This window comes from Geotrypetes seraphini, chromosome 7, assembly GCF_902459505.1.
Source record: "Geotrypetes seraphini chromosome 7, aGeoSer1.1, whole genome shotgun sequence".
Taxonomy (NCBI): domain Eukaryota; kingdom Metazoa; phylum Chordata; class Amphibia; order Gymnophiona; family Dermophiidae; genus Geotrypetes; species Geotrypetes seraphini.
In genome coordinates, this window is record NC_047090.1 from 136,457,732 (window position 1) to 136,482,019 (window position 24,288).

Genomic DNA, 24,288 nt, shown 5'->3' on the forward strand with positions numbered 1-24,288 from the left:
TATCTAACCTTTATGAGGTAAATGCAGACTAAAAGTGCAGTATCATATTGTACTGCTTAAAGCCTTCCAGACTGTGATTTGCAACTGATCCCCTTTTGAAAGGCTTGGGCAGGTCTGTGATGAACAATGAATGAGAGATTTTACCCTTCTCTTGTTTCTTTCCTCCTTTAACTCTCCTTTTGCAAAACATTGTAACCATACTCTTCCCTTTAGTGTATTAATAATGTCATGCTTTTTGCGTATTTGTTGTTGGTTCCTTCCCTATTACAACATCAAGATTGTGTAAATTGCTTAAAATTCTACTATACAGGGTGTAGGTATATCATATAAAATAAATCTACAGCTTTCTATCAAACAATTCAACTTCTGATCTGTATCTTGAAGCTCAGCAATGTTTTTCTCTGTGAAATGATAAAACTGTGATGCAGTCCTCTGTAAAGAGCCTTCTATCCAAGAAACCCCATACCAGATGTCCAACAAAGTAATATCCTGATGAGATTTAAAGTCTGAGGAAACATCTGTGGACTCTGCCATTGTTACTACTTTGGGCATCATCAGCCCTGATAATGCTGGGGTAACATCAGCAGAAATTACAGAGGGGAGAGCCCTGGCTAGTTTAACATCTGATAGAATTACAGAGGCCATTGGAAGTAAAGAAGTCTATCACTGGAACTCAAGAATATACCCTCATTAAAGGAAGGAGACTCCATTATGGTTGCATGTCTATCCATAGGGCCTACTTTGACTAGAGAGGAAATAATTGTAGACTTGAACTTTCATTTGCCCATTATAGCACACGCCAGGAAAACAAACACAGATTCACCAAGTCCTGGATCAATAGTTGCTCCTCAGATGTTCCAAAGGGGTTTTTCCCTTTGAGTCTGCCCCTGTGGCTACATACCACAGTGCAGATTGATTTTAAAGGCACAAGGTTCCAGCTGATATTACAAATAAGATAACATTGTATCCTAGCAGGACCCTAAATATTGCTTCTCACCACTCTACTGTCCTTCTCCCAGTCAACTCTACAGTGCATGTTGATTTTAAAGGTCAAAAGGTGCTATATCCTGGCAAACACCCAAAAGAAGGCTCTTTTCTCCTCCACACATTCTAGCTGCCACACCAATTCTCTTCTCCCCAAGTCTTCATTGTTTAATGTCATACAAACATGTAAGATACCTATCTAATGCAAACCAGCTAACCTCATTTGATTCAAACCTAAAAATCACCTTTACTGTATGGAATTAAATTCAAATCACAAGGTTCAAAATAGCCAGCAGTTCATGATGTATACACTAAAACATCAAAACTAAGAACATTGAAAGAGAAATTTTGTAACAAATGTTTTGCTTGATTAAGCCAGTATAGAGCACCATTATTTTGGAGCATAAATACTGAGCTGTTGGACTATAATGGCAACTGGGTGCCCAGATTCTGTTATAGAATACTAAATTGGTATCTCTGAGCCTACGATTAGGTGCACTCACTTGCGCTATGTCATAAATGCACACACCTAAATGCAGCACTTTAGCCAGTAACTTGTCCGTGCCCTGCCTAAGTACCTCCTCCTGTGCATGCCCCCATGCACTTATGTGCTTCGTGAGTTGCATGCTAAGTTATAAAATATTGTTTAGCACCCAACTAGCATATTCACATGCAACTGTAACAGTCACTGGTGCCGGTGCTAGTATTCTATAACTTATGCTTTACTTGGCACATAAATCTAGGCACCAAGTTATTTAATGAGTGGGTAAATATGTAGAAAATGCCTTTTGCAAAATTACCTCCACATACCAGTTTGAATTCAGTTAGCCCTGTGGGTCTGAATGCAGAGGTTGAATGGATGACTGGTTTAACCCAGAAACCCTGCTCATTGGCTGTAGTAGTCAGGTGACACTCATTAGCTGTAGTAGTCAGGTGACAGGAAGTGATCCTTTACAAAACAGAGAAAAAAGCCGCAACCATCTTTGAAGGGTGGAGGTGTTATCAGTCAAGATGGCAAGGTCAACAATCTGAATGAAGCCTTTTAAAGTCTATTTAACAGATATTTGAGTTTTCTAGTATTTTAATATAATGCATTTTTTTTCAGGGGATTCCTTGATGCAGTCCCTGACCAACTTAGAGATTTGAGAATCATCATGATAACAAAAGATGAGTATTTAATTATGGTGTTTGATATTTTTTAAATAGAAAAAACATTAAGACATGCTAACATATAAGATAACCATGAGTTACAATCAATTATAAAGAGGTAGGTAGGTTACAAAACATGTACTAATGCAAAAGACTTTAGCTATATACATTTATACTTGCTCCTAAGTTTGTGTAAATGCACACAGCACACTGTAGCCACAATTTCAGGTGATTCTGAACTAGTATTTCATAAAGACACATAGGCACCTACTATTCTATTACTATTTCTTTATAAAGATGAAAAATATGACATTTGCACTTTTGGAAGGTTATGAATATACTATATAATAATTTTTGATGGGAAAATGTGTTGATCTTATTATATATTCTAAGGATTTTAAGTGATGTATAAAGTGTAAAATGTATTTTTCTTGTATTCACTTAATGAAAGTATTAAAAATGAATAAAGATATATATATAAAAAAAAAAGATACATAGGCACCTATGTTGGCCTTCTCCATGGAAAGTGACAAAATTATCAAACTGCAGTTGCTCAAAAGTGTGCTGAAATTCTAGGCAATAAGCTACAACCGGGGTCCCTGTGTACAGTGAAGTGAGTTCTTAGTTTTACCTATATGGATAAGAGAACAAGGTTCCATAGTAGATAATACAAGAAGCATGGAAGTATAATCAAATGGACAACGAATGGTGAATATCTCTCCTTGCACAAAGCAAAACAAAAAAAAAAGAAAGTAAGGGAGAACCAGTACAATTTCAGCTAAAAACCACTTTTATTAGTCAGACTTGATGCAGATCTGCATTTCAGCACCTGCCTCAGGAGTCAACAAATCTACAGGCGGCTCCAATGCTGAAAAACAGATCTGCGTCGTGTCCGACTACTAAAAGTGTTTTTTAACCTTGAGTTGAAATTGTATCGGTCTTCCCTTACTTTCTTTTTTGCTTTGTGTATTGATTCGTAGGGGGATTCCTCTTATAGACATATATCCCAGCCTTTCTTGATTCATCATGGGGTCCAAAATCATTGAATGAGCTAAGTTACATTATATTAGTGATTTATATTAGAGAAGAAACGGGGGGAAATTTTATCACCGTTCTCGCCCCATCCCCGAGAGCTTGTCCCCCGTCCCTGCGAGCTCATTCCCTGTCCTTGCCCCATCCCCACAAGATCAGGCCCCCATCCCTGCCCTGCAAACTGTCAGATCTCATTTGCACAAGTCTCGAATAGTTATGATTTTATACTGAACTTATTTTATTAAAGTATAAAAAGAGATAATATTCTGTACAATTGTCATTTTATAAACACAAATAATACAGGGCAAGAATCAACAAAACCCTTGTCTTCCCTCCCTTTCACAAATAACCCCTCCACTATTGTGAAAACTGAACAAACCAAATTACTACAGAATGCTACATAGAAATATCAAGCTAACAGAATATTTCAGTCACACATGGCAGGAACAGTGTTAGGGGAGAGCAACTAGGGCAACTTTTCCCTGGTCCAACTGGAAGCTAAAGAAGCACAGCCTGGGCTTTGTGGTCCCCAGTTATGTCTAATATCAGCTCTAGCAAGATATATATTTCAAATCTGAAATATTCTAATCACAAAATATAAAATAAATTTTTTTTAACCTTTTGTTGTCTGGTAATTTTATTCTTCAAATCAGATAGGTCTCAGGCTTTGGTTTTGGGTTCCTTCTGTCTTCATCGTGGCATGGCTGGCTCCTGAAGGTAAAATAGAGGAGCTGGGGGGAGATGCCAAGTCTGACATGGGCGCAATTTTTTTACCACAGGAGCAAGACTTTTCACTGCTCCCACGGGGCGGTAAAAGGTCTTGTCCCCATTCCTGCGGTAAACCAGTTGCAAATGTCTCCATTCCTGCAGATTTACTGCGGTGATCACGGTTTACCGAGGTAAACGGTCCCCTTGTCATTCTCTAATTTATATTCCACCTAATTTCGCAGTTCTAGGCAGATTATAAAAGATGGAAGCTGGATATAACCAGAAGAGGTACAGGGTAAAGTTCAAGTTACAGGAACAAAGAAAAATGCGATGCTGTATTAATTACAGGCATAGTGTTAAATTTCAGTTCTGCATTAAGTTATCCTGACAAATTTTCTGAATAGTAGAGTTTTCATTTCCCTTCGGAGGGTTTTGTAGTCTGGTGTTATTATTAGCAGGCTGGAGAGGTGATGGTTAAGTTATTTCACAAGTTACAAAAGAGAGGAAAAACAAAAGCTGGATCATCTTCTGTATACCATAAATCAAGTAGGGAAAAGAGTGGATAAATAGGGTCATGGATTTGATATACTGCCTTTGTATGATACAACCAAAGTGATTTACATTTATTATAAGGAGATACTTAACTCTGTTCCTAGTGAGCTCACAATTTTTTTTCTTTTTAGCTGGGGCAATGGAGAGTTAGAGTGACTTGCCTAAGATTGCAAGGAGCGGCAGGTTTTCAGCCCATTCTGGTGATCATTAGGCTACTCCTCCAGATGTCATCTCATATGAAATCAGCAATAGACATTTAGTAGAGAAATAAGCCTTAAATAGAAAAAAAGAGCAGTTACCGAGCTCTGGTAAAATTTGCCATTTTAATATGGCGCAGTTTATCATGCCAGTCACTAACCTGTGGTATCTCTTAGGGCTCCTTTTACTAAGCTGCGCTAGCGTTTTTAGCACGCGCTAACCCCCGCGCTACGTGGAAAATACTAACGCCAGCTCTATGGAGCACAGCTTAGTAAAAGGAGCCCTTAGTGATTTATGCAGTAAATTGAATTTTATGTTGTTACAACCAGGAATGTTACACTTGGCCACTACAATGCAAAGATATATATACAATGCATTTTTTTCCTGTTATTTTACAGCTATTCAGACCTCTGCACTCTAAGCCTCTCTTTGCGTCTCTGGTGTGCAGTGCCCATGCTCACAGCTGGCCAGGAAGGAGCGGCAGCAAGATTATTAGATTATTTTATCAGATAACTGGTATTGAATTAAATTATTTGATATGTGTATGGAAGAGAAAAGACAGCCCAGTGCCTCGGTTATTCCATCTGTTCAGAAATGACAGTATCCAGGCAGGTTTGATATATCAAGCTTGATATCAGAACAATTTGCTGTGCTCCCTTTTTCGAAAAAAAATTAATTTTTTTTCTCTCCTTTGCAAAGAATAAGTGAATAATGATTAGCACATGATATTTCTTCCATTGCAAGAGATGGTGTCAAATAAAAAGAGCATCACATTAAGGTAAGCATTCTAGTTGCACTTAAGACATCCTTACACCAGTACTTAAACATTTATCTTTCATATACATCTAAGTACCCATTATACAAAGCTGAGATATTCAAGTCAAAAACCCAACTGCATGCAAATGGCAAGCTGAAGTGGGCTGGGTGTATTTTGGGCAGAACTAGGGTGTGCTCAGAAGATACATATTCATTCCCCGTTTCAGAAGGGAAATATTCATTGATGTCCTAAGAGATTGGCATCAGGTTTTACACCTGCTAGCAGGTATGTTTCAGTTTTGGCAAATTGCTCCAACTGAGCAACACTTCACTGGGAGGATTAGAGGAGGCTGACCCTTAATTTTCCTGTGGGATTTGTCTCACCTCCCCCCTCCGAAAGCCAAACTGGCAAGGGATACTGGCATTAGGAAAACACGTTTATATTTGTAAACTGGCTAAGATAAACATGAATGTGCCTGCATATACATGCATATCTTGCTATTCTATAACATAACCATGTATGTCGTGGCACATACATGTTTATGTGCTGGTTTTCAACCCATTGAGATGCTCAACGTGACGCATAAATGTTCATTTCTCCTGTATCTTTGAACAGTCTCTACGTCAGCAGATCCTGTTCTAAAATACTTGTGAAAACTTGTGACATTCTGCACATCTCAATTTCAATGTCTATGGGTTTGTTTGTTGTTGTTTTTAACATGTTAATGGTAAGTCAATTTATTTGTTTGCACTATATGTAATTTATATTTGTCCTACTTGTTGCAGGGCTTCTTTGTACACATTATACTGTATGGTATGTTGAATGTATTGTAGCTCTCCTAGAGTCCTTGACCATAAAAACTGCCTAGAAACAGAATAAATACTGTGATTAAAATGATTAAACATAGGCTTCGGAACGGTGGGGGGGGGGGACAGGGACCATGGCCTCCCCAAAATTTGCCCGTCCTGTGGGGGATCCTGTGAGGAACACTTCTCTGAGGCTGGGAGCGGCACCTTGCTACCGGCCAGCGTGCCTGCTGGTCGACAGTCTCTGCCGCACCCCTTCACCGGCATCCACTCCTCCCTCCTGCCAGCTGCCTTTCTAGCTTTAAGTTTTTTAGAAAAGCGCTGTGGTTCTGGTGTCTGCTCTTCGCTGCGGTCCCGGTGTCTGCTCTCCACTGCGGCCAGCCCTAGCGGAAACAGGAAGTTGTCAGAGAGGGCGGGCCGCAGTAGAGAGTGTCTAAAACACAGCCTGCAGCCTCCCTTGGTGCTTTCCATGTGCCGCGCTCTGCCCACATGATGCTACTTCTGTTTTCAGCTTGGGCGGAGCGCAGCACAAGGAAAGTTCCAAGGGAGGCCGCAGGCTGCGTTTTAGAGTTTCTGCCGAGCCGACTTAAGTACCTCACTGTACTTTTATTTAAGTATTATCCTAATGCAACTTGCCTTGAGTTACCAATGAAAAGGCGCATAAGCTAAAGTCAATAAAAAAATTTTTTTTAATGTGGAGGATATGTTTTCTTAAAAGAGGGTTAATGGTAGCTTTAACATGAAGGCTTGTGGCTCTAGAATCTAAGGGCTCCTTTTACTAAGCTGCATTAGGGCATTAACACGCGGAATAGCGCATCCTGAATTGCAGCGCGCGCTAGACCTTAACGCCAGCATTGAGCTGCCGTTAGTTCTAGCTGCGTAGCGTGGGGTAATATCCTGCGTGCGCTAAAAACGCTAGTGCACCTTCGTAAAAGGAGCCCTAAATCCTAGTTTTCACTGGGCAGGAGGCACCAAAGGAACAGGAGAAAACTGCAGGGTCAGATTGGTACTGGCAACCTTACATTAGCACAGTAATATCTAATGAAAAGAATTCCTGCTCTTGGAACTTCATGTCTCGGTAAATCAGCTAGTTTATAAAGTGTCACAGTCTGCGCCGATTTTAAAATATAGGTGTCTTAAGATCATAAGAATTGCCATACTGGGTGAGATCTAATGGCATTGTATGGATGGGCAGACTGGATAGGCTATATGGGCCACCGTGTGAGCAGACTACTGGGCAGGATGGACCACTGGTCTGACCCAGCAGCGGCAATTCTTATGTTCTTAATCTGCCTTCATTTTCTTGGTTTCTGTTTCAAAGGTCCATCTAGCCCCTATCCTGATTCTAACAGTGGTCACAGTACCTAAAAGTAGTAAGATTCCTTGCTAACATCCCCCCCCCCCCCCCAGAGATGAGCACCTAATAAAGGTGTATGGACTTTTGCCTCTAGGAATTTGTCTAAAAAAACTTTTTTTTTTTTTCATGACTACATTAATTGCTTTTGCCACATCATCTGGCAACTCCTCTGGCAACAAGTTCCAGAGTTTATGCAATGAGTGAAAAAATATTTTCTCACATTCATTTTAATTCCCCTAGGCCACTTCTACAGGGCCTTTTCCCCTTTCACCTCTGGTTTGCTGTAGCCACATTGCTTTATATCAAATGATAGCAGCAGAAATTCCAACAGCCATAACATTCAGTGAGCTGTCATGCATTGAGAGGCCCAGAAGTGGCTCTGCCCTGTCTCTTGTATGTTCTTCCTGTTTCCATGGTAACCTTTTGCTGGTCAAGGCCACTACACAGTCTGTCAACATGTGAGGATTCACAGGCTTCGTTCTGAATTTCATGGTTTGAGAAGTTACTGCTGCTAAGGGATGGAGCTTGTATTGTACAGTATAACAAGCAGTACACCACCAGGCAATAGCAGCAGTATGCTGGTTCCTATGAAAATTAGGAGGTAATCCTATAATTGGGAAACTGGTAGCAGCTTATTTTATAAGGGAACATAGGCAACCATGTTTCTTTATAGAGTACTAGCCTAACTGCAAAAATATATACCTATATGCAAGCCAAATAACTGGAAGTATGTGTGTCTAGGTTCTGTTGATATGCACATAATTTATAGAATACTATAAGTTACACATGTGTGAGTCTCACCCATGCTCCCATTAGATTCTATCTATGGGGCTCATAATCAAAACTTAAACACGTCTAAAAACCTGCCCAAGTCGGCACTTGGACGACCTAAAAGACAGGTCGTCCAAGTGCCAATAAACCGAGTTTCTGGACATGTCGCAGGACTTTTTGGCCTCTGAATGCCACTGTGCACCCAGAGCTGAAAGAGGCGTATCTGGAGGAATGGTTAGGGCAGTTTGGGGGCCAACCTAGACTTAGTCATCCTGCAGGAATAATCAAATGTTTTACTAGATATCCTGGATGAAACTTAACGTTGTGAGTTAGACCACAGTTCTTCAACCGCTGGTCTGCGGACCAGTGTCAGTCCGCAAATAAATCTTGCCGGTCCGCAAAGGATTCGGGTCCCCGCCGCAGCAAAAGGTGCCGGTGTCAGCTGACGTACAACTTCTTGTTGCCGTAGCTATGCCAGCACTCCTGCCTTCCACCACCGACTCCTACCGCGTATGTTTCCTGCACCAACGTATGTCTCTGCACCCCCAGACAAGCAGCGGCAGCTCTGTGTGCTTTTAACTTTAGCACACAGCTGCCCCTAAGCAGTATTTTAGTGCAGTTTCATGAGGCAGCCTTGGGGCCTTTGGTAGGCCGGCCCACATCGCATCGTCGAAGTGGGCCGGCCTACCAAAGGCCCCGAGGCTGCCTCATGAAACTGCGGCTAAAATACTGCTTAGGGGCAGCTGTGTGCCGAAGTTAAAAGCACACAGAGCTGCCGCTAGCCTACATAGAGAAAACATTTGCTGGAGAGGGAAGGGAGAAGGGGTACTCCTGGACAAGGGAGGGGAAGGGGCTACTGCTGACAGGGGAGAAGGGAAAGGGAAGGGATGAGAATTACTGTTGGATAAGGGGAGGAGGAAAGGGAGAAGGGGTACTCCTGGACAAGGGAGGCGAAGGGGGTACTGCTGACAGGGGAGAAGGGAAAGGACGAGAGTTACTGTTGGATAAGAGGAGGAAAGGGAGAAGAGGTACTCCTGGACAAGGGAGGTGAAGGGGGTACTGCTGACAGGGAAGAAGGGAAAGGGAAGGGATGAGAGTTACTGTTGGATAAGAGGAGGAGGAAAGGGAGAAGGGGTACTCCTGGACAAAGGAGGGGAAGGGGATACTGCTGACAGGGGAGAAGGGGAAAGGAAGAGAGTTATTGTTGGATAAGGGGAGGAAGAAAGGGAGAAGGTACTGCTGGACAGGGGAAGAGGAACATTGGAAGGAACAGCTGGCAGGGAGATTAGAGGATAGGAAGGAGTCAGGATGGAATGGAGAGATCAGATGAGGGAAAGGGGAGAGACAGAGGAATGACAAAGTAGAGAGAGATTGATGCTGGGAAGGGGGGTCAGATGAAAAATAAAGAAAGAGGGACAAAGATGCTAGATCTGGTGTAGGAGAGAGGGGCATAGAAAGAACACAGATACCATATGGGAGGGGGAGGGGTAGAGGGCAGACAGTGGATGGAAGAGGCAGATGCTGGATTGAAGAGACAGAGGGCAGACGCTGGATGGAAGAGAGTGAAAAGATGATGAAAGCAGAAACCAGAGACGACAAAAGGTAGAAAAAAATAATTTTATTTCTATCTTGTGATTAGAATATATCAGATTTAAAATATGTATCCTGCTAGAGCTGATGTTAGACATAACTGGGGAGTGCAAAGCCCAGGCAGTGCGTCTTTAGCTTCCAGCTGGCTTAGGACTCTCTCTGACCAAGAGGCAGTTGCCCTAGTTGCACTCCCCCTAACACCATTCCTGCCATGTGTGGCTGCGGTATTCTGTTAGCATGATATTTGTGTAGCATTCTGTAATAATTTGGCTTATTCAGTTTTCTTGATAGTAGAGGGGATATATATGAAGGGGAGGGGAGACGGGGGTTTTGTTGATCCTTGCCCTGTATTATTTATATTTATAAAATGACAATTGTACAGAATATTGTTTCTTTTTATACTTTAATAAAATATGTTCAATATAAAATCATAACTATTTGAGGCTTGTGCGGATGGGATCAGATGGTTAACGGGACCGAGCTCAAGGGGACGGGGCGGCAATGGGGTTTTTAAAAATTTCAGTCTTATTAGTTTGCCGGTCCACAGAATAATTATTTTATTTCTGTCAGTCCATAGGTGTAAAAAGGTTGAAGAACACTGAGTTAGACGATGTAAAAACAGGTATAAGTGGCGAAAAGGTATCCAAAGTGACCAGATAACCACTGCAGAAACAAAGTAAAGACCCACACACACTTCCTCAGTATTCACTGACCCCCTCACAAAGATCAGCATATAAAAGTACATACCTGTCTCCATAACATCAGCACCTGGTATAGGAAAGCCTAGCAGAGCTGCACAGAGGTGTCTTAAATAGTCTGGGGGGTGGGCTAGTGAACCATAGAGAGGAGGTGGTAGAACATGTACACCCACCAAATCTCCCCTAAACCCTACTCTACTGCCGTATAGGTGCCACCTGCAGCCATAAGGGCTATTTGGGTTGTAGACAGGTGTGTATAGTAGGTTTTGGAGGTGTTTGGAGGGCTCACCATAACCTATAAGGTAGTTCTGGTGAGATGTTTATCTGGCACCCTTTTTGTGAAGTTCACAGTAGTGCCCTCTAAGGTGCCCCACTGCTCTGTTGCCACATCCAAATGGTCTTGTTCTGGGCATTTGGGACTTGGATGAAATTTTGGTCGAAACTGTGGAATAACATAGACGTCCTGGCAGTCTGGACAAACAATAGCCTGATCTACAGTCAAGAGTTTAGGGAGCAATTCTATATAGAATGACAAAATGCAGCATGTTGAACCCAACTTCTTTAATGGCATCTGGGCACCAAAATTTCATGTGATGCATAAAACAAGGAAATGAGCCTCACAAGGAAACAACAGAAATTGTACAAGTGGGGTTGGAACTGTACAGATCAAATGAGAAAATATTTATTAAGATATTAATGTAACAGTCTTTATCATATATTCACTGTGTGTCGTGGACCCGACACGGTCCGTGTTTTGGCTTTGGAGCCTGCCTCAGTGGTGTAATTGACATCTAAAGAATGATTTTTTGAAAAAAAATCAGCATAACAATGAACCAATACCATAGTAAATAAAAATAACAATAAAAATGTAAAATTACATGCAAAGTGTCAGCAAAATAAATGAACCCAAGATTATTAACTATAGTTTTGGTTGTATAAAGACAACAGAAGAAATATGCAAAGTGTCAACAAGACAAAGGCCCTCCCCTCCCCCCCAAAAAAGTATATCCATAGAATTTGTGTCATTATATAAATAAAATATGTAGTAAAAACAGAATATACTAGCATGCATTTGGACTACAAAAACCTGAGGGAACAGTACATTTTCGGGGGAGAAGAGCTTTTGTGCACAAAAGAGGAATGGGACTTTGGTGTGATAGTTTGTGATGATCTTAAGCTGGCCAAAAAGGTGATGGAGAAAGTTAAAAGGATGCTTGGGTGAATAAGGAGAGGAATGGCCAGTAGGAAAAAAGAAGTATTGATGCCCCTGTATAAGACTTTGGTGAGGCCTCATTTAGAATATTGTGTACAATTCTGGAGGCCGCACCTTCAAAAAGATATAAAAAGGATGGAGTCGGTCCAGAGGAAGGCTACTAAAATGGTGTGTGGTCTTTGTCATAAGGCATGTAGGGACAATCTTAAAGATCTCAATATGTATACTTTGGATGAAAAGCGAGAGATGGAGATGTTTAAATACCTGTGTGGCATAAATATACGAGGTGAGATTTTTTCCCCCAATTGAACGGAAACTCCAGAGTGAAGGCATAGAATGAGGTAATAGGCTGAGGAGTAATCTAAGGATATACTTTTTTACTGAAAGGGTGGTAGATGCATGGAATAGTCTCCCGATAGAGGTGGTGGAGGCAAAGACTGTATCTGAATTCAAGAAAGTGTGCGAGAGGCATGTGAGATCTCTTAGGAAGAGGAGGAGATAGAGGATGCAGCAGATGGGCAGACTGGATGGGCCATAATCTGCTGTCATGTTTCTGTTTCTTATAAAATAATGATACTTATGTACTTTCACATAATTTTCAACATTTTGTTGCTTAATTCCCTGGAGTTTTATTTTTCTATTTTACATAACATAAATGTAGCATAACAGCAACTTTTCTCTCATCAAGAACATTTGGGAAATTTTCACAGATTATTTACTAGTGGATGACCCCAAAATGAAAATGTACCAATACTTAAGTTAACTGAGGGGGCCTGGAGAAGTATTGGGGTGAAATGGTTAAGTGGGAAATGGATCTTTTGCCTTTCAATGAACTCTAATTCAAAAAGACACTCCGAGTAACTAATAGCCAGCAGACTGAAAACAAATTGTAGAAAGTTATTTTCCACCATGGAGTCTGTTGCTGGAATTGTGGTCAAGGCAACTTAAAAGCAAGGGATCAAATGAGGTTTGGACAAGTTCCTGGAGAAAAAGTCCACAAAAAATTATTGGCCAGGTAGGGAATGGGAACTTGTATACTGCTTTTTTGTGGTTTTGGCATTTCAAAGCTGACATTCAAAGCGGTGGGCACTGGAGGATTGAGTGATTTGCCCAAGGTCACAAGGAGCAGAACTGGGATTTGATCTCACAACTTCTGGGGTGCAGAGACAGCAGCTCTACCAATGAGCCACACCTTGGGAGAATTATTGCTTATCCCTGGGATTAAGCTACGAGAAATATATCTACTCTGTGGGATCTGCTGAGTATTAGTTAGTAACCCAGACTAGCCAATGTTTGAAACAGGATGCTGGGCTTGCTGGATCTTTGTAGGGATGTCACACAGAAAACACACACACGCAGTCTTAGAGTCGGGATGGAGGTGCTGCCAGGGGCTAGCTCCAAAGATTGGCACACTCATTTCACTGCCCCTGTGCAAGAATTATGAGCCCCTGTGCAAGAATTATGAATTATTCCCATTCCCTCTCCCCTCATTAAGCAATGAAAGTTTTAGCACTTTGTGACAGAATGCTGAGGCATTCCCCCCTCCTTTCTTGTCACAAGACCCCTGTCACATATTAACACTTATCTTAATCAAGCAGTCCTTATTTGGAAAGGATATCAGCTGGCAGGCATTGAGGACGTGCAAAGACTCAGGTTCTATCCACGTGTTAATCAGGCCCTTGTCTAAGTGCTGAGTTGGAGGGTGATCACGAGGTAAAGCACGAGGCAAAGGGCAGGTGATCAAGATGTAAAAGCATGTACCTGTGTTTCCACCATTGTAAAAGCATGTACCTTTGTACCCACCAATCATTAGGTGTGTAAACGAGGGAGTTACTACGATTCATTAGCTTAGAAGCATAATAAAAGGGACTCGGAGCTAGCTCCTGGCAGCGCCTCCATCCCGACTCTAAGACTGCGTGTGTGTGTTTCCTGTGTGACATCCCTACAGATCTTGGTCTGACTCGGTATGGCTTTTATGTTCTTATGTTCTGTATATACTAAATAGAAAATTTCTTTTTTCCCAAAATAAACCCTCAATTATTTTAAAGAAACTTTGTAAAATAATTCTGCATGATATCACAGTAGCTTTCTCTCTCATATGTACAAATGTGCACATTTGATTCTTTTAGAAACTGTACACAGCATTAGTATTTGGTGTACAAGCACATTGATAAAACACAGATTTTTTTTTTTTACTCTCAAGAGCATCCCTTAACTTTCATTGTTATTCTGGTTTTGGATTCAGAGATTTTGTTAAGAGCTTTTTCTTATCATAAAGATACAGAATTTTGTGGTTTGAAAATTAGAACATACCCATATATCTCTTTTTCTCGAACTCAGATCCTATCAGGTATTCAAAGAAGACAAATTCTCCTTCAGCTGGAATAACAACTGTGGACTACCCCAGGGCTCCCCGTTGTCACCGACCATTTTCAACATCTACCTCATCTCATTGGGACACCTGCTACAGAGCTTAAATCTCAACTTCCACGTTTACGCTAACGATATCACTGTTGTGCTACCACTATCCGATCTGTCGCAGGACTTCATTAATCTCCTATCTAATACCCTAAATCAAATAGAACTTTGGATGAAGGCCTTCAAACTAAAACTGAACACAGAAAAAACTAAATTTTTCCTGGCTTCTCCCAATGAACAGATAAAAGACAACAAGATTCACCTTAATGGCCGAGATTACGAAATTGACCAATCTATAAAAATACTAGGAGTTACCCTTGACAGACATCTAACACTGGAAAAGCATGCACATCTAATGTTCAAAAAAAGTATTTCAACACTATGGAAACTCCGCACCGTGAAAAAATTCTTTGATGAATCATCCTTTTGACTACTCGTACAAGCATCCATCTTGAGTACACTGGACTACTGCAACATCATATATCTGGGAGCTTATAAAAAGACACTTCACAAACTAAGATTAATCCAAAACACTGCAGTCTGACTCATCTTCGGATTAAAAAAATGGGAACATATCACCTCATACCTCCAAACACTCCACTGGTTGCTGGTAGAATCCAGAATACTCTTCAAGTTTGCCTGCATCAGCTACAAAGCGGTCTTCGGGATGCTACCAACTTACCTCGCCTCCCAATTCTTCACCAACTGCCCGAATAAGACCTCTCACAGAACAAACCTCTTTAATTACCCATCTCTGAAATCATGTCACTACAAGAAGTTCCTAGACAGAATGCTATCATTCCAGGCAGCCAAACTGAACACATGGCTAGCAAAACCAATACTCGAGGCCACATCATATGCTGACTTCAGAAAATCACTGAAGACCCGTCTCTTTAACGCAATCTGAGTTCTCTTCCTCTACCAATTTTATATCCCTGAAAGCCCTTTCTCTCCCCCCACCCCTCCCCCATTACATGTATATTGCTGTAAACCTCTTATTCTCATTGCAAGTATCTTCCTGTAAACCGCTTTGAACTCTTGTATCCTGTTATAAACCACTTTATACTTCAGTATCCTGATCTAAACATTTGTTTCTTGCTGCAAACATCTCGTTTTCTCATTGCATGTATCTTCTCACAGGCCACCCTGAACTTATGTATCCTGTTCCAAACATATGCATCTTGTTGTAAACTTATGTTCCTTGCTGTAAACATCACATACTCTCATTGCACGATTCTTGTTGTAAACCGCTTTGAACTTATGGTATAGCGGTATATAAGAAATAAAATTATTATTATTATTATTAAGTTTATACAGAAAAGGAGGACAGAATTTTTAATTCTGTGACTTGGGGTCCAGCAGGTTTTGGCTCACTTTCCCCAGCAAATGTGTTAAGAATGTATTTTTTCAACAAAATTAGATTATAAAATTTTTTGCTAATAAACTGTTAGGACAGGATGAATTGGCTAAATAATTGGAGCCTTGTTTGCTTGTTTATAAATGGTGCCCTGAATACAGAAAGGAGTTCCTCTGCTTATGCAGTGTATTTCTTCCTGTTGTGTTTTTACATTTAGGGGGGAATTTATCAAAGGGCGCTAAGCGTGTTAGTGTGCATAAAATTGTTAGTGCACATTAACCGCTAAAGATGCCCATAGGAATAAAATGGGTATCTTTAGCGCTCTTTGATGATTCCCCCCTTATTCTTCTTACATTGTGACAATGGATTGTATTTTCCCCTCTTTTGTGGGCTAATAAGTATTAGTAGTTGATTGTTAATTTATTTTCCATTTAACCAGATTTTCTTTGTTGCTGTACTATCACAAAAATATTCTTGTTGAGAAATGGTAATATTCATTATAAAATTTAAAAAACTCTTACAATAAAAAGTGCCATGTATATACATCTTGGGCCCTTTACAAAGCTGGTAAATGCCCATTCAATTCTTATGAGCTTCGGTGCATTTACTAAGACAACATCGCTACCATGGCTTTGTAAAAGGGGCCCCTTGTTTCTAACCCCCCCCCCTTTTACAAAACCACAGAAGCGGTTTTTAGCGCAGGCTGGCACGCTGAATGCTCTCTGCTGCTCCTGAAGCTTATAGAGTTCCTATGAGCGTCAAGAGCAGCACAGAGCATTCAGTGCGCCAGCCTGTGCTAAAAACCGCTTCTGCGGTTTTGTAAAAGGGGGGGTAAATTATGGAACCCCTTTTTCTTTACAACAAATAATGGGTGTACAATAATAAAATTTGGCTCACAAATGACCTATGATAAATTTATAATATAAAATGATCTTGTAGCAAATATGTAGCATGATAAATATTCTTTGCAAGTATCACACAATAAAGGTACTTAAAACTTCACATGAACAAATGAAAATGATCAATGTGAACACTAAGAACATTATGCTCAAAATCAATTTGCATACAATAATTCACCAAATTTCAGTTATTTGTACTGAATGTTTAACGTGCATATCCAAATCTCTTGCATGGAGTGAGGCTGTGGATTGTCCTCCTGATTTACTACTAAATCTTCAACTTCATCAATGACATCGGTCTTGTGCATGCTTCGGGATTGGCTGCTATCGAGGCAGCATTTGAAATCCCTAGGAATATTTGATCTTATGAATAAATTTATTCAGTCTACCAAATGACCATTGTTTTTCAGGAAACATATTAAGAAACGTTTTTCATTCTGTCTTGTTTTTAACAGATATTTTATGATGTGCTTATCTTCCAGTGATAAAACCATGTTGGCCAACTGCAATAGCAATGTCATAATTATGTCATTGTTTGCAAAGAATATTTATCATGCCATGCATTTTTTGCTTGATCATTTGATAGCTCTGTCAGAAGCCTATTTGTGAACCAAGTTTTCTTATTGTACACCCAGCAATTTATTACAGAGCAAAATAAAAGGGTCCCGTTATTTTAAAACACTGAGAAATACTGACTGTCCAGGAATTTGCACAGGGTTCTTAACTGATGACATCACAGCTCAGTAATTCTCAGTCTCAACCTGTTCGCAGGATAGCACAAACCCAAGCATCTGGACTGCTCCCACAGGACAATATGGAATATCGAGTTTATCATCTTATTTTGATGTTCTCTCCTAGATAATTTCCATATTTATTATTTCTTTATTTTAGGTACTTATATACCGCCTATCAAAGTTATCTAAGCGGTTTACAATCAGGTACTCAAGCATTTTCCCTGTCTGTCCCAGTGGGCTCACAATCTACCTAATGTGCCTAGGGCAATGAGGGGATTAAGTGACTTGCCCAGGGTTACAAGGAGCAGTGTGGGATTTGAACTTACAACCTTAGGGTGCTGAGGCTGTTGCTCTAACCACTATGCCACTCCTTCCTCCCTAGTGTTTCAGTTATGTAACAAATATCCAAATTCGCTATAAATTTAAATCACCACACTTATATACACACACATCTGATCAATTTTTGAAATATCTTAATCAAGGCTAAAGGCTAAAGCCTTGATATGACTGGATGACGGCATATGGTAGTAAAACGGGGATGGCCTTGATACAGCCCACGGGGTGAAACATGTCAGCAAGACTCCCCAGCCAACAGAGTCGCAAGTAAGAACAGCAACCTGAAAGATAAGTGTTGTTATTAAAAAAGAAAATATATACAAATAATTTATAATTTAAAAAAGTAAATAAGAAAGTACAAAAGTATGGATCGCATGATGATCTAAGCAGTTACTTCTCAAAAATGAGATAAAGGATTGCTGCATCAATACCTGACGATCCATTAATAATTTATTAAGATATTTCAAAAATTGATCAGTACCGCACATTATTCATGGTGATAGATCAGTTATGTAATATTCATGACAGAAAGTATAGCTATCAAACCATGCTCTTTAGATGTCAAAGTCAAGCGTTCCTCTGCTGCATCACTGATGACATCATCAGCAATGCAGCAGAGGAATGGCCCAGGCCGCGAAGGAGCCTGTCTAGATTGCTGCCGACACCGCTGGTTTGTTATAAGGTACATTTATTTCTGTCTTGCGGTTCAGATGGGAGGGAGAGATGGTCGGTGGTAGGAAGGGGGGTGCGCAGCGGAGGCGGGTGGGATAGAAAGATGCTACATGGGGGGGGGTGGGAGGAAGGGAGGGATAAAAGCTGCAAAGGATGGGAGGGAGGGATACAAGCTGCAAGAGTTCTGCTGCACAAGGGATGGGAGGGAGAGACAGAAAGATACTGCACAACGGGATGGGTGAGAGGGGAGGAAAGATGCTGCATATGTGGGAGAGAGAAAGGAAATAGGAAGAACTGGGGTGGAGGAGAGGAAGGGAGGGAGGGAGAGATGATCATTGTACATGAAAAAAAATAAGACATCCCCCGAAATTAATATAAGAGAGTGTCTTATTTTGGGGGAAACACAGTAGTGCATTTTCTCTATTTATTTCCCCTGCTTTTTCGGTCAATTTTTCTTTCATTTCTGTTTTTCATCAGTTGCATCATCTTCTTCGTTCCAAGCAACATCTGTTCGCAAGTGAACGGGAATCCTTTGGGCAGCAAATTGAGGAACTGCAGCATCCATCATGCCTAAGAAGTTGTAATCAGGGAGAGGAGGCTTCCAATCACGGTCAGCTAGAATAGCTAAAACAATAAAGTATGTGAATGATCAGTGTTGAGAAATAATGGTTAGGGAAGTACAAATATTTATTTGGCCTCAAAGAACCTTACGCTCCTCACAACAGCAGTTATTAGTCATTCTCTCATTTAGACAACTTTTTCTGGATTTCCATTCTGTGTGATGGCTCCTACTCTCTGCAATTCTTTGCCTTTTTACCTTCGTTCAGAGAAATCATTTGTAACCTTTAAGGTTCAATTAAAGGCATACTACTTCTCTTTGAACTTTAGCTTTTAATTTACTTCTTCCCGGTGGCTACTTTTCTTTTGTGTGGGCAGAATTAAATTCTTTGTTTCCTCCATTACCACATTGTTCATCCCTTTCCCCAACCTTTTTATTTTTATTGTAATCCCTGATTCCCTCTTTCCCCATGTTCTCAATTATTTTTATGTTTTGTCTTCCTTTTGTTCTTACCCTATTTAGTTTGTTTTTGGTTTTATATTTTGTTTATTGTAAACCACTTAGATTTGCCTTCTGGTTTTATATTTGCAATATGTTAAATAAAATTGAACTTGAACGTGTATCTGTGCATTTGGAGTCCTGAGCTGAAGCCTCATCCAAACAATAATGCTCAATGAAAGTATGAAGAGAAGACTACATAGATCCTTGCAAATGATACTTAACAAGGCAGACATCAGGAGGACTACACTGGTTAAGGTAGTTCTAATTTGATGAGACTTGCCTTTGAGGCTTAAAGAAACATTCACTTACTCATAGTAAGTGGCATAGCTGTGCTATTTGGATTAAATGAAATGAACAGTTGAGTCAATTTCCTCAATGATATGGTCCTTTACGGGTAACGGGTGAGAATCAGTTTTCAATCTAGAGTATGGAGAGTTTTATCAAGAGTAAATGAATGAGGCTTCAGACAGAAGGAAAGAACTATTTCTTCGTTCAGGTGGAAGGCTTAGGGAAAAAAACTAGAATATGTCTAGAAGGGAAATTTCATTCTAATGAACTTGTCTATAAAGTTCATACATTTATAGAGGTGTAGCCTAATGATTAGAGCAGCAGGCTGAGAACAGGGAAGCCTGGTTCAAATTCCACTGTAGCTCTTTGTGATCTTGGGCAAGTCTCTACTTAGATTAGGAAAATACCTACTACCCTTGAATGTAATTCGCTTTGAGCTACAACTGAAAATAATCATGATCAAAAATCCTTTCCTTTCCTTATAGGTTCAAAAGGAAACTTCATGAGAAAAGCAAGGATTAAATTCAGGTCCCAAGACAGGGGAGGCTTCTTTAATAGAAACTTTACATGGAGTAGGCCTTTCATGAATAGAGTGTCCACATGCAATCAGTGGCACAATAAGGGGGTGGACTTCAATCCTTAACCCTACTCTTCTGCCCTTCAACCCAGCCCACTGATTAACAGTTCCCCTTAACTGTATCCATGACATCCTGTTTGTCTGTCTTGGCTGTTTAGATTGTAAGCTCTTTTGAGCAGAGACTGTTTTCTTCTTCTTTGTGACTCTGTGCAGTGCTTCATGCATCTGGTAGCGCTATAGAAATAATAGTGAAAGTAGTAGTAGTAGATGAGGAAGACTCATCCGCTACTGTGATCAATACCAGTGTATTGTATTAGGTATAGGTTATGCTGGATTTTGATAGAGGCACTCCTGAAGCAGAGGCATCTAGAAGTAAGGGGATCTTGGATTCACTACAGGAAGAACTGTTTCAGCAACTGTTCCAGCTAAAAAGATAAGAGAAAAATGTTTAGCTTTCATAAATTACAAGACATCACAGAAAAAGGAAGACAGGCAAAGTGAAGAGAAACTGGAAAAGTAGTCAGGAAAGCAAAGATGCAAATGGAAGAAAAGATAGCCAATATGGTAAAATTGGAGGCCAAGACAATTTTTTAGATATGTAAGTGATAGGAGGAAGTGCCAAATAGCATTGTGAGGCTCAAGGATGAAGGGAAGGAATATGTAGAAGCTGATAAGGATAAAGATGAATTGCTTAATACAGTGTTTTTCAACCTTTTTTGGGCAAAGGCACACTTGTTTCATGAAAAAAATTACGAGGCACACCACCATTAGAAAAAGTTAAAAAATTTAACTGTGCCTATATTGACTATATATAAATATATAGGAATCAAATAAACACAAAGAAAGTATTTTATAATGCTGCCACCGCCACTGGGGAATAGGCTGCCACTGCCGCCATCAGGAACAGGCCGGCACCGAGTTCTCCCTGCTTCTCTTCCCCGCAGGGCCGACCAACTCTCGCCACCCGTCGTCAATTCTAATGTCGGAGAGGACGTTCTAGGCCAGCCAGGCAGCGATTGGCTGGCCCAGAACGTCCTCTCCGACGTCAGAATTGACGCGAGTGGCGAGAGTTGGCCGGCCCCACAGGGAAAAGCAGGGAGAACTTGGCGCCGGCCTGTTCCCGATGGCGGCAGTGGCACTCAAGTGGCTAAAGAGCCGCAGTTTGCCGGCCTAGGGACAACACTGGAGGGTGGCCAGCTGTGCACCCCCTTGGGACGTAAACCCGGGGTGGGGCAGACCGCCCCCCCCCCACCCTGGTATGCCACTATCTGTACCTTACTCCCTCCCTATGACCAAAAATTCTCCTTTCTTCTATTCCCCGTGTACACAACCATCTCTTTCCCTCCCTTCTTCTCTCCAAAGTCCATGCCTTCTGTGTCCAAACACTCATTCCCTCCCCCACCTCAGCATCTCTTTCCCTCCCTTCCTCTCTCCCAAGTCCATTTCTTCTGTGTCCAAAAACGCATTCCCCCCCCCACCTCAGCATCTCTTTCCCTCCCTTCCTCTCTCCCAAGTCCATGCCTTCTGTGTCCAAAAACGCATTCCCTCCCCCACCTCAGCATCTCTTTCCCTCCCTTCCTCTCTCCCAAGTCCATTTCTTCTGTGTCCAAAAACGCATTCCCTCCCCCACCTCAGCATCTCTTTCCCTCCCTTCCTCTCTCCCAAGTCCATTTCTTCTGTGTCCAAAAACGCATTCCCTCCCCCACCTCAGCATCTCTTTCCCTCCCTTCCTCTCTCCCAAGTTCATGCCTTGTGTCCAAAACGCACTCCCTCCCCCCTTTTGTGTTCCGTGTTTGCCTCCCAGCCCATCTTTGCAACTTTCTCAGCAAAACGAAGCTCAAGCCGCGAGGCTTGTCTTCTGCTTCCTGCCTGCCCTGCCGTGCACAAATAGCCGAACGGAAGTATTCTCCGACGTCAGCGCTGACGTCGGAGGGCAGGCTTTGCTTAAGCCCTCCCTCCGACGTCAGCGCTGACATCGGGGAACGCTTGCGATCGGCTATATGTTAGCTGCAGGGCAGGCAGGAACAGAAGACGAGCCTCGCGGCTCGAGATGTGTTGAACTCCGCGGGTCCCCCGTCCAGCTCTCTCCTGTTCACGTGGGGCGGACCGCCCCTCTCCCTAGACTGGTGGAACTGCCCTGATGGCGGCCCTGACCGTACGGCACACCAGGCAACATCTCGCGGCACACTAGTGTGCCGCGGAACAGCGGTTGAAAAACACTGGCTTAATAATTACTTCTGGTTTTTCTGTTCTCTTTTCATGGATGAAGGGCCAGGGTAGGACTGCAGAAAACCAATGCAAATGGGAATGGATGTGTGATAGACCAGGACTGATTCACAGAAGACTGCATTCATGAGAAACTAGCTAAACTAACCCCCTCTTCTACGAAACCGTGCTAGAGGCTTTTAGCGCAGAGAGCCATGCTGAATGGCCCGCGCTGCTCCTGATGCTCATTGAGTTCCTATGAGCGTTGGGAGCAGCGCGGGCCATTCAGTGCGGCTCCCCACGCTAGAAATCGCTAGCACGGTTTTATAGAAGAGGGGGTAAATAGACAAAACAATGGATCCTGAGGAAGCACATCTGAGGGTACTCAAGGAATTCACAGAAGTTCTGGCAATTCCATTGTCTAATCTTTTCAATGTTTCTTTAGAGCCTGGAGTGGTCCCAGAGGACTGGAGAAGGGCAGATGTGGTCTTTTTTTGCACACAAACGGAAGTAAGAAGGAGTTGGGAATTACAGGCCTGTCCTGTTAGTCTGACCTCGATGGTGAGAAAACTAATGGAGACACTTCTTCTATAGTAGAGGATTGTGAAGTTTCTAGATTCTAATGGACTGCAGGATTTGTGGCACTATGGTTTGGCAGGTCTTTTCAGAAAAATTGGATTGATTTTTTTAACAGGGTGACAAAATAGTTGGATATGTGAGAGGCAACTAGATGTGGTGTACTTGGATTTTTAGGAAAGCCTTTGGCATGGTTCTGCATAGATGACTGATAAATAAACTGAGTATCCTCGGTATGGGCCCTAAAGAGACGAACTGGGTTAAAAACTGGTTATGTGGAAGAAGACAGCGGATAATGGTAAATGGAGTTTACTCCAAGGAAAAGGGTGTTATCAGTGGTATGCTGCAGGGATCTGTCCTTGTGCCAGCTCTTTTTAGCATCTTTATAAGTGATATTGCGGAAGGTCTGTCTGATAAGGTTTATCTATCTGCAGATGATGCCACACTCTGTAATAAAGTATACACCCCAGAGAGTGGGGATAGCATGAGGAAGGATCTAGTGAAGCTTGAAGAATAGTCCAGATATTGGCACTAAGATTTAATGCTATGGAATGGTATAGTATATGGGGGGGTGCACAAAGAGCGGAATTTGGGGGTGATCATATCTGATAATCTTAAGGTAGCCAAACAGGTAGAAAAGACAACAGTCAAAACCAGAAGGATGCTTGGAGGCATAGGGAGACAAATGACCAGATATGAAAGTGTTCTTGTATAAGCCTCTGGTGAGGCCCCATTTAGAAATACCGTGCGCAATTCTGGCGACCTCAATATGTATACCCTAGAAGAAAGGTAGGAGAGAGGATATAATAAAGATGTTTAAATATCTTCATGGCATTAATGTACAGGATGTGAGCCTTTTTCAAATGAAGAAAAACTTTGGAATGAGAGGGCATAAGATGAAGTTAAGAAGTAATAGCTTAAGGAGTAATCTAATGAAATACTTTATTACGGAGAGGGTGCTGGATGCATGGTATAAACTTCCAAGGGAGTGGTAGAGACAAGGACTATATCTGAATTAGAGAATGACACAGTGACAAATTTTTCCCCATCCCTGCAGGAACTCAGTTTCCCTGTTCTGTTCCCATAAGCTTTGTCACTGTCACTGTCCCTCTCCCTGCCCCATTCCTGTAAGCTCTGCCTTAACCTCACAAGCCTGAAGCACTTTTGATTTTAAAGTGTTTGAGGCCTTTACAGATGAGGATGGAGCTTGAAGGAATGGGGCAGGGACAGGAAAAGAATGTGCAGGGACGAGACAAGAAAATGAGTTCCCACGGGGATGGGGAAAAATTTGTCCCTGTGTCATTCTCTAATCTGAATTCAAGAAAGGTTTCAGGTTTATTTAAAAATTGAT

At 41.6% G+C, this 24,288-nt stretch overlaps 1 protein-coding gene and 1 long non-coding RNA gene across 10 annotated transcripts in view; both read right to left on the reverse strand.

The window, feature by feature from the left end:
* Window positions 1–11,268: 11,268 nt before the first annotated feature.
* On the reverse strand, window positions 11,269–18,446 carry LOC117363749. Its single transcript, XR_004540121.1, has 2 exons — window positions 16,917–18,446; window positions 11,269–14,969 (listed from the first exon to the last, which is right to left on the reverse strand). It is a non-coding gene; the product is annotated as an uncharacterized LOC117363749 (long non-coding RNA).
* A 56-nt stretch (window positions 18,447–18,502) lies between these two features.
* The window catches only part of TXNDC16 (thioredoxin domain containing 16), a 129,887-nt gene continuing 124,101 nt past the window's right edge, over window positions 18,503–24,288 (reverse strand). For 7 of the 9 annotated variants that reach the window (XM_033951994.1, XM_033951989.1, XM_033951996.1 and 4 more), the window contains one exon: window positions 18,504–18,855. In XM_033951994.1, coding sequence (XP_033807885.1) covers window positions 18,689–18,855 — 167 coding nt within the window. In that variant the 3' untranslated portion in view covers window positions 18,504–18,688. Of the gene's footprint in view, window positions 18,856–20,367; window positions 20,582–24,288 lie in introns of those variants that run through there. The other 2 variants (XM_033951998.1, XM_033951993.1) reach the window with 2 other exon arrangements.